The sequence below is a fragment of the Scheffersomyces coipomensis genome, assembly GCF_036884675.1.
Source record: "Scheffersomyces coipomensis strain NRRL Y-17651 chromosome Unknown DFJ63scaffold_8, whole genome shotgun sequence".
NCBI lineage: Eukaryota > Fungi > Ascomycota > Pichiomycetes > Serinales > Debaryomycetaceae > Scheffersomyces > Scheffersomyces coipomensis.
Window position 1 is genome coordinate 541,254 of NW_027042899.1, and position 10,775 is coordinate 552,028.

The following is a 10,775-nucleotide window of genomic DNA, read 5'->3' on the forward strand; positions in this document are numbered from 1 at the left end:
CATGACGCAGTACTCTACATAGTTTTTGTGGTATCATACCTCTAAATTTAGATCTTATATAGATATAATATATACTTTAGATATCTAGATTATGATAAGACAGATTTAGCTAAATCTAAACCGACAGCAAAATGATACAACCTAGCATCAATGGTACAACCTTCCTTTTCAATTAATTGTTCTAAACTTTGTAATAAATTATGTAAGGGTAATTTTATAACTTCAATAAATTCACCATCTTCTAATTGAGCAATAGGATTAATATTTTTAGGATCATTTAAATCAACATCAACGTAAGCTAAGACCATATTAGCATTAGTTAAGCCAGGATCACTATATACTACGATTGATTGTTTAACAAATGTTCCATGATAACCTGTTTCTTCAATTAATTCCCGTACGGCAGTTGATTCAATGGTTTCATTGGGATCAATTAATCCGGCTGGTAATTCCAATACTACTTTTTCAGTTGGAGGTCTGAATTGTTTAACAATAATGATTTCTTTATCATGATTTGTTGAATTTAATATAGTTACAATTGAAACAGCATCTATATTAGTTGTAGTGGTTCTGGTTGATCTAACTGCCATTTCCCAAATTCTTGGAGTTCCAGCTGGATCTTGATATTCAATTTTACGAGTTTGAATCCATTTCCCATCATTTGAATTCAGAATATTAGTAATTTTTGCTTGATAAGGTGAAGGTTTTGATGTCATTTTGTAAGTTCTAATTAATTGTAATGGTAAAGTTGATGAATTTCGTTTGATGATTAATGAATGAAATGAATTTGTAGTAAGTTTAACTTTCATTAACTTCAATTGATCCAAGTTATAGATTAAGAATTGAACCTTTAAGATTGAATCCAGTAGTAATAGTTGTTGTTGTTGTTATATAATTATTCAAAATTGGAGAATTATTTATGTGTTTCCTGTATATTACTCACACACTAATTTTTTTTCGTTGCGGTAGCTCAAACAATTGAATGAACAGTAACGTATAACTAACTAGAAAGCCCTATAATCAATCCCATATACATACAAATCAATATAGATACAACAGACAAGATGACACAACAACAAGAAGAACTTGATCAAATCAAATCACAGATCCAAGATCATTTAATCTCATCAGGAAATTACGATATAATAAACAAACAATTAAAATTAAAATTATATGAATCAGGATGGTATGATAAAGTATCCCAATTAACTAATCAACAATTAACCGAATCAAGTAAAAGTAATGGTAATGACGAAGGACAGATTAATTTCGATCAGTTGATGGCTAATGTTAAACCAAAAGCTGATGAATTGGTATCTAAGAATGTTAAACAAGAAATTATGGAAAAGATAAAGGATTATTTAGAAGAGATTATTCAATAGTACATATTATCATGGAATGAAGTAAAATTGTTTTACTGATACATTGAAATAAGGAATGGTGATTAAAAGGGCATACATATATACATACATACATATTTTTTTCACGTTTAATGAATATAATGAATTTAATATTAATTAGAGTTGATTGTAAATTTTAGCCAACTCAACTCATTGTATACTTGTATCTTGGATGCACCAACAATCTGTTACTATCAAGCTTAGAGTATCCACTTCACTGTCGATCTGATTACTTCTGACTGTCTTTCCTAATTTAGACAACTCAATAACACGAACACATCTCCAAGTATCTACTATTCATCAAAGCCTTTCCCCTGGGGATTGATCAAGCATTTGAAGTAAACAAAAAGATATCCAACAAATGACACTGCAAAGAGAAGTCTACTTATGTTAATGAATAATTCTAATAGCTTAGACCAACCAGTTTTTGGCCTTTGTTGATTAAATTGATTAATTGGTATTATATCAGATCGCTTCTCTATATCATCCATATTCCTACGTTGACGTTGATTGGGACAAACTCATAGGAATAAGAATGTCAATGTAGATAAAATACAATCAATATTAGTCTAATATTTAAACACTTGCAACCATACAGCGAACCCTTGGTTAAATAACAATATGATAATTAGTAAAAACAGCAATGAGTTAACATTTGTGAAGAGGAAACAAAGAAGCTGTTTATAGAGATAGAGTTGTAATGGGAAATCAACAGTTTAGTTATTATTAGTCTTTCATGTGAAAACCCTCCTAATTATATGTTGTAGTATATAGTATTAGATATTTCTCTATATAAAATGTCGTATGTCTCCAAGATGTCGTATCCAATCATAACTTATAAATTTTTGCTTAGTTGAGGATTTTACCTTTAACCAAAAGAGAGAGAGAAAAAAAAATTTAAACAGTAAATAGTTAAAGATTAACTGAAGTATATTGAAAGAAGAAGGTATCTTTAATTGATTTGGGAAGATAATTGTCATATACATATATATCTAAGATATTCAATCCAATCTTATAATAAACTTTCATTCATCTTTATTCCCTGTAATATCATCTTCAATATCATTATAAATTGATCAACCATTAAGTCAAGTCAATAGCAATACCACACATCAACAACAACAACAACAACATCATAATCATAATAATAATATCATCATGTACGCATTATCTAAAAGAAGTTTAATAACTTCTATGGTTAAATTCCAACCCATTGTTCATAAACAAATTGGTTCTAATTTAATTAATCAACAAAGATATATTTCAAGTAAAGATCTTACTCCAAAACCATTAGAAACTGAATTTCCATTAATGAGTCAAAAGACTGCTTCAAGTCCAGTTGATTATGTTTTAACTTCATTAGATTCTATAGCTAATTGGGCAAGAAAATCTTCATTTTGGCCAGTTACATTTGGGTTAGCATGTTGTGCAGTAGAAATGATGCATGTATCAGCACCAAGATATGATCAAGATAGATTAGGGATTATTTTCAGAGCTTCACCACGTCAATCTGATATTATGATTGTGGCTGGTACTGTTACTAATAAAATGGCTCCAGCTTTAAGACAAGTTTATGATCAAATGCCAGATCCAAGATGGGTTATAAGTATGGGATCATGTGCTAATGGAGGAGGATATTATCATTATTCATATAGTGTGGTTAGAGGATGTGATAGAATTGTTCCAGTTGATGTTTATGTTCCAGGATGTCCCCCAACCTCTGAAGCATTAATGTATGGAGTTTTCCAATTACAAAAGAAGATGATGAAAACTAGAATCACAAGATTATGGTATAGAAGTTAGTTGGAGTATTTCATTCCATCTATTTAATCAATCAATATTTGATTGATTGGTTCTATAATAAAACATTATTCATACATTAGTCCTTAGGGATACACACAGATATAGACATTCACCTCATTTACAGCCAATGAATCCATCAATTCATCAATCAATCAATCAATCAATCCATCATAGTTTCCTTTCTTTCTCTATATATATTAGTATATATTTCATTATTATTATTATTATTTAACCTTCATTCATTCATTCATTCATATATGTATATATATAAATCAAATATATTAATGGCATATTAAGTAGTTAGTTGTTGTAAATGGAAGTAAGTTTGGCAGCAGACGATAGAACAGTGTAGAACAAAAGAAACAAGAACGTGACTCGTCACGTTCTTGGGATATTACCTAAATAGGAAGTGCGAACATTTTCTTTCTTTTCTCTTTTTAAAATTCCAAAAAATGTTCGCATTAAAAATTTAAATTATTTAGCCCCCTCAAAAAATGATCAAATTATTTACACCATTTTTCCTCATAATTAACTGTACCAAAAAAAGGTGAGAGCAACTGTACCTCAAATTCCGTGGGTCTTTCGTACGTCGTAATATGAACTGAGCAGATTTACACTTTACACACACACACCTCACACTTAAAATTAGACAGAAGGCAAAAATTTAATTAAAACATCATCAATTTCCTCATCATTCTATTTCTAAATTTTATCCCTTTCCTTATAAATTTTTATATACCACTTTTTCTTTTACAACCCTTTTTTTAAAAAAAGTTTCTTTCTTTCTTTACTTAATTACTTAGTTTTATTCATTAATCATGGCCAGAACTAAACAAACAGCCAGAAAGTCTACTGGTGGTAAAGCCCCAAGAAAACAATTAGCTTCTAAAGCTGCCAGAAAATCCGCTCCAGTTAGTGGTGGGGTTAAAAAACCTCATAGATATAAGCCAGGTACTGTTGCCTTAAGAGAAATTAGAAGATTTCAAAAATCAACTGAATTATTAATTAGAAAATTACCTTTCCAAAGATTAGTTCGTGAAATTGCTCAAGATTTTAAATCTGATTTAAGATTTCAATCTTCTGCTATTGGTGCTTTACAAGAAGCTGTTGAAGCTTATTTAGTTTCATTATTTGAAGATACTAATTTATGTGCCATTCATGCTAAAAGAGTTACTATTCAAAAGAAAGATATTCAATTAGCTAGAAGATTAAGAGGTGAAAGATCTTAGATTTTACTTTAACTGTTATCATTATCGTTTATTATCATTAATTAATTAATGATTTTATTTTTGGGTCCGGTCCTTTAGTTTATTCTTATGATTATCACAACGTGATAATATCTAACTTAGTATAAGTTAATCTTGTTTTGTTAGAGTTTGTATACTCCTTTTTTTTTATTAATGTGTTGTCGTTGGTTTTTATCCCTTGTTTCTTATATATTTGTGATTTAAATGTATATCAAATTTGTTAGTATTGAAAACAATTATGTTTAATTTGTAGTTTAAGTAAAGCGCTTAAGTTAGTCAGGTCAAGAAATACATGATATGATTGGTCAGATTACCCATCAAAAGGGGTTACGATGATTTTATTATTATCCGTTACGTTGACAAATCAATGTTTAATCAGTCCATAATAAGCGATATGTAAGTACTTTATCTAAAGTGCACAAAATCAAACACCTTAAAAATAGAATAGTAACAGTTGGGTTTATTACTACTTTTATCATTGCAGTATAACTGTAGAATATTATAATCAGATGATCTAGAGTAGTTATATGGTAAAGTATATACTGTTCTACTGTATCATTTCTAGAAAATAGTAGATCAATTTCGACGTTTTTAAGACAACATTCTCTCGTTGTAGACTGGAAAAATTGTACTAATTCCCGGAAGATTCCATACAAACATATTATTAGTAATAACAATTAACCTGACTCTCTAAGCTTAATGGTTGACAATTGATCATATCATTGAGTACGTTGGTCATCTGTAATGATACCGTAGTACTTTGATATTACTTCAATGCTATCATTTACTACCTTTACAGTACAAATTTCTATGCCACAAAGCATACAAATATTCATATTTGCAACTGATTTATTAATACATATAAACCAACACCAACATATGTAACATCATTCTGAATAAACCAGTAAAACCATTCTCTACCGATCAATTAGTTCTCTTTACCCTTTTAAACTCTCAGCATAAGCGAGTATATCAGCTTTAGCTCTAGTATAATGTTCAATAACTTGTTCATCACTAACATTGGGAGGTTCTTCCACATAATCATCATCAGGAAGAATAGGAATAACATTATCAGATGGAACTTCAGCAGTAAGAATCTTACTAAAATATTCCCCTACAATCAATGGATCAACATCTTTAATCGTTTTAATTGCCATACTCCATCAACCTTAAAATAAGCAGATTCCATTTCAAATCGAACTAATTCTCCAGTATTGGCAATCTCAGGTCCACTAAGATATCTAATTTGACCAGTGGATGGTCCAGTATGAATAAGATAGGGATAAGTTACTGGTACATCTAATTCAGGTTGGCCTAATGAGGCCCAATATCCCGTTGAACTTGAAGTAGCCATGATTGTACTCACTAAAATAGCTAAAATTGTAACAACAACAATTTATTTCATAATTAACAAGGTTATATATATGTCAGAGTTATAAAGAGAAATGGATTGTTTATTTATAGTTTATAATCCTTATCCAGTTGGTTTGGATTTAACCAACCTCCTCCTCCTTAAACTGGATTAGCTTGGCTGTCTCTCTCTATGCGCAATATAAATTTGTAAGGGGGAAATTGGTTATAAGAGTCATTTCAGTACCGTACGGCTCATCTATGTTCATAAGTGTTTCTTAAGTTAACTTATATTTGATTTATGGGTGATCATTTATAATTAATATAACTTATGACATTGTAATTGGTTCGTTGTCATTAATTAATTCTGTAAAATCAGTCATTACCCTAATTAAATTTGCAACTTAAAAATTTAATCAAAATATTAAATATATACCATTGATAGAAGTAAACAATACTAACTATAACAAAAACTAACTAAAAACAAAGAAAACTAAATAAACTAAAACACAACATGAATGTTCAAATACACTTGTATAACAGAGACTGTGAGAAGAAAATCAAACTAAAACAAAATAATAACATTTGACACAACAAAAAAATGTTAACTAAAAGTATAAATGAATGAATAATTATAGTGATTAAAAAACACTATATGAGGGGAGAAGGGTATAATAATATTCAACAAGTCATCAAGGGAGATAATGATAATGATGATGAAGATGATATTGAAAGTATTAATAATACTTTTTCTTCTTTTTCTTTGTCCAAGTATCCAAAAAATATAAATATAAACGTTTAAAAAAAAATAAAACTAATAAACAATTGATTGATTGATAATATATAAATTAAAACATAAAAACATCCATTTCATAAAGACATTTCATTAAAAAGTATTCATTCATTCCTCTTTCTCGTCCTTCTCTACTTCTTCCTTTTCTTCTTTCTCAACCACTTCTCCTTTCTCTTCCGATTGTTCTTCCTCTTCTTCATCAGCGGCTACACCACCTTCGGGATTACTACCACTACTATCATTATGACTATGATTAATTTGATTATTACTGTTATTATGGTAAGGGGTGCTTGTAGGTGAAGGACTTCCATTTGAATAAGAGGGTATACCGGCATTAGCAGCCACGGCAGCTGCAGCAGCAGCAGAAGCAGGAATGAATTGTTGATATGTTAAATCAGGAATTCCAAATGCTCCATACATATTTGGAGGAGGGATTAAATACCCACCGGCTGCTAAACCATTAGGATCATCAAGTAAGGCATTACCACTATTAACACCTGATCCACCAACACTTCCCATACCACCTGAAGAATCAAGACTTAAATTTCCCATTGATTGTAATAATTGTTCATGATTACCCGCATGACCAGCCCCTCCTATGGGTAAATAATATTGAGGAGAATGATTTGAATCATCAAATGATCCTGAATTATCACTATTATGACTATTATCATAATCTTGGGATCCATATGTTCCTGGTGGTGGTAATGGTCCAGCATGGATACCTAATGGAGGAGGTAATGGTCCATGATGACCTGGCATTACCCCTAATTGACCTGGTGGAGCATTTGGATGAGGTGGAGGCATTTGACCATAGCCTAACCCCATAGACAAAGCAACTTGTTGTTGATGATGATGTTGTTGCTGTTGATGATGTTGTTGTTGGTGTTGTTGTTGGTGTTGGAATTTTTTATTATTCATCGATACTTTCCCCCAACTTAATCGAACTCGATTACCACCAATTATAAATCCTTGCATTGAAGCAATAGCTTCTTCTGCTTCTTCTCGACTTGAATATTTTATAAATCCACAATTCTTACCGGGAGGGATTTTAACTTGTTGAATTAATCCAAATTGTTTAAATAATGTAAATAACGTAGGTTCATTAACTTCAGATGATAATCCTCCTACAAATACGGTAGTATTATTAGGATCGGAAAATGATTGATTTTGAATAACAGCACCAGGAGGGATGGCCATTGGCATGGGAGATTTAATTTGACCATAATTATCATAATTGATGGCATCTTGAGGTAAATCAAATGGAGATCCTACACTTCCTGGAGGTGGTAATTGAGGAGTTCCATAATAACCACCAGGAGGTGGACCTCCGGGTGGACCTGGAGCTAAATTATGATTTTGATTTGGTGGAGGAGGTGGACCACCTAAAAACATTAGATTTTGTTGAGAATCGGCTGGTATACCATTTCCATAGAATTGACCACCTCCAACAACACTACCACCACCATTTCCACCACCGACACCTAATATATCATTATCAAGTTGATTATTTCCAACTCCACCTTGGAATTTACGAGTTGAAGTTCTGGCCGTAGCCAATGCCACTCTTAATGGTCTACCACCAAACCAAACACCATTCATTTCAATTAATGCTCGTTGTCTTTCCAGTTCATCTGTAAATCTGACAAATCCAAAACATCTTGATTTACCCGATACAGGATCCGTCATAACTCTAACAGTTTTAATTGAATTAGGGAAATTTTTTTGAAAAAATGCTAATAAATGAGCTTCAGTAGTTGATGCTGATAAATCACCTACAAATAAAGAATATTCGGGAGTTTGAACTATAGGAGCATTTAAAGTTGCTCCACTAGCCCAATTTAACCGGAAATATTTCTTTTGATTATCAGGATTATTAGGAAAATGTTGTTGAGATGGCATAGCTATATCAGGTAATAATTGACCATTTAAACCTAAAGCTTGTTGAGCATCTTCATATGATGAAAATTGAATAAAACAATATCCTGAATGAGATAATCCTTGATAATTGGCCAGATCAGGTTTGATACTCTTGGGTTTAATGATTTTAACATCGACATGTTTTTGTAAGATTTTCCACCATAAATCAACGATAGCTTGTTCATCTAACCAAGGATCTAAATCTCCCATCCATAAAGTTCGAGGATGATCGATTTCACCTGATGATAAAGGATTTGATAATCCAGAAGCTTCTCGTTCACGTTCAGCTGCCACACTTGATTGTTGAGTTGAAACAGGAGGTTGAGGAATTGCAAATCCAGATAACATCTCTTGTTCTTTATGATGTTGATGACTTACGGTATTTGAAGTGGTAGTATTGGCATTAATAGGGAGGACAGTTGGACCTGATATATTTGTTTTAGGTAAAGTAGGTAAATGATTTGCAGTAGTGGGACTTAATAGGGGGTTATCTTGAGTATTATTGTTATTATTGGTACCACTACCATCAGAAGAATTGGTACTAGTTTCTAGGATGATGGAATTGTTTCCACCTGATTGATACGAGCTTGTATCATCTTGATTTGATTGAAGGAATGATGACATGATGAGAAAGTATAAACAATATTTATGATTGATTGAAAAAATAGGAATACAAACAAACAAGGATAAGACAAGACAAGACAAGACAAGATAAAGACAAGACAAAGACGAAAGCAAAGTTAAAACAAAAAAACTAAATGGATCCAAAAGGGGAAGGGGTATAACGAAAATGAAAGCAAATAACTAGAACACCAAACTTTGAGATATGATCTTATATATAATATAATATGATATGATATGATATGATATGAAAAGAGTGATTTAACCAAATTGAATTGAAAAAAAAAAAAGAATCAAACAAAAGTTGGTAAATCGGATTGGATGGAGGGTGGGGGGAGGGGGGCAGAGGTATGAGACAGGGAGTAGTAGTGAGTATGGGGTTGTTTAAACGATTAAGGAGACATGCAACATCAATTGAATCAATTGGATTGATTGATGGACGGGAATTGCAAGGGACAAGGACACCTCTCTCTTGTATCTAACTTGTATGATTGAATAGCACTTTGGAGCCTTTTAATTTGAATTGAATTTGAGGATTAAAGAATTAAAGATTATAAATTGAATTTTGGGGAATCAGCCTTTTTTTTTTTTTTTTTTTAGTGTGTTCCTTTTCCCTCTTTTTTTTAATTTGTATGGGCTTCTTTTTTTAATTGTTAGTGAAAAGTGTTGGTGGTTTTGATTTAAAATTTTTCAAATTGACTTTTTATTACAATGGAGATATTACAGTTTTTGACGACGTGTGTGTCAGTAAAAAGATTTTTATTTAAGTATTTAAGGAAGTTAAGGAAAGGATATTTGAATAAAAAGTTTAACTGAATTTACAGTGTTGTTGCTGCTGTTTAATGAGGGGCGGACGGATCGTTACCAATTACAACCCGTTGACTCTGCCAGTCCATTGATAGTTATGATCATGACTAACTAACTCCTATGAACAGTATTCTTACCATTTGGTATAGTTCCGATTTAACAATGTAAGAATTGTCGAAGAAAAGATATATCGTACAAAACGGGAACAATTATATTCTACGTATTTAGAGGAATGAAAATGGCCAGTGAGTCGCTAAAACACTACACTGTTTTCAGAACAATGGAAATCAAAATATTTTTACTGAATAGGATGTTTATACCTTTTGATACAACTTTAGTAACTATAATCTATTCATCAATTATATGAATTATAGAGTTATTGAGTTATAGTGTACCAATCTTGGAGTCGTTAGAATGCATGTAAGTTCCTGCACCTAATTTAAAGGTATTGGTCCTTCTACTCCTTAAGCGATTCCCTAATTCCCAGTAAATCTTAATGTCAATTCTTATTCATATTAACATTCAATATTCAATAAATAACCACTAACATATATCGTAACTACTTATACCCAACATTATATGATTCAATTTACTGTTTTATATTACTTGTATCTAAATTTAGCTCACCTATTTGTTTATTTGTATATGTTTATGTTGTTGTCTTGCGGTCTCTCCTTAAACCTGTTTTAGCGTAAAGTTACGTCACACTCCCTAAAAAAAAAGAATCACAAAAAAATAGAGCTAATCTGCAAAAAATATCATTTACACTTTAATACACCTTAACATGTAATTAAATTAATTATTCTTTTACAGGTTAAAAATGTAAACAAAAAT

The 10,775-nt window shown here is 31.2% G+C and overlaps 6 protein-coding genes across 6 annotated transcripts; 3 read left to right on the forward strand and 3 right to left on the reverse strand. All coding sequences in view use genetic code 12, as the record gives it.

Moving 5' to 3' along the window:
* Positions 1-89: 89 nt before the first annotated feature.
* Positions 90-716, reverse strand: YSA1 (ADP-ribose diphosphatase; the record flags this gene model as incomplete). The annotated part of the gene is made up of 1 exon (XM_064908600.1): positions 90-716. The coding sequence occupies one exon, from the start codon at positions 714-716 to the stop codon at positions 90-92; it is 627 nt and encodes a 208-aa protein (XP_064759795.1).
* A 348-nt stretch (positions 717-1,064) lies between these two features.
* Positions 1,065-1,382, forward strand: DFJ63DRAFT_337790 (uncharacterized protein; the record flags this gene model as incomplete). The annotated part of the gene is made up of 1 exon (XM_064908601.1): positions 1,065-1,382. One exon carries the CDS (start codon positions 1,065-1,067, stop codon positions 1,380-1,382), a length of 318 nt encoding a protein of 105 aa, XP_064759796.1.
* An 843-nt stretch (positions 1,383-2,225) lies between these two features.
* FESUR1 (Fesur1p) lies at positions 2,226-3,679 on the forward strand. Its single transcript, XM_064904456.1, has 2 exons — positions 2,226-3,228; positions 3,362-3,679. Exon 1 carries the CDS (start codon positions 2,559-2,561, stop codon positions 3,201-3,203), a length of 645 nt encoding a protein of 214 aa, XP_064759797.1. The 5' UTR covers positions 2,226-2,558; the 3' UTR covers positions 3,204-3,228; positions 3,362-3,679.
* Positions 3,680-4,021: 342 nt separating this feature from the next.
* On the forward strand, positions 4,022-4,432 carry HHT1 (Hht1p; the record flags this gene model as incomplete). Its single annotated transcript, XM_064906599.1, has 1 exon — positions 4,022-4,432. One exon carries the CDS (start codon positions 4,022-4,024, stop codon positions 4,430-4,432), a length of 411 nt encoding a protein of 136 aa, XP_064759798.1.
* Positions 4,433-5,388: 956 nt separating this feature from the next.
* DFJ63DRAFT_337793 (uncharacterized protein) lies at positions 5,389-5,804 on the reverse strand (the record flags this gene model as incomplete). Its single annotated transcript, XM_064908602.1, has 2 exons — positions 5,389-5,551; positions 5,584-5,804. 2 exons carry the CDS (start codon positions 5,802-5,804, stop codon positions 5,389-5,391), a joined length of 384 nt encoding a protein of 127 aa, XP_064759799.1.
* Positions 5,805-6,701: 897 nt separating this feature from the next.
* DFJ63DRAFT_315710 (uncharacterized protein) lies at positions 6,702-9,137 on the reverse strand (the record flags this gene model as incomplete). Its single annotated transcript, XM_064906600.1, has 1 exon — positions 6,702-9,137. The coding sequence occupies one exon, from the start codon at positions 9,135-9,137 to the stop codon at positions 6,702-6,704; it is 2,436 nt and encodes an 811-aa protein (XP_064759800.1).
* Positions 9,138-10,775: the final 1,638 nt, after the last annotated feature.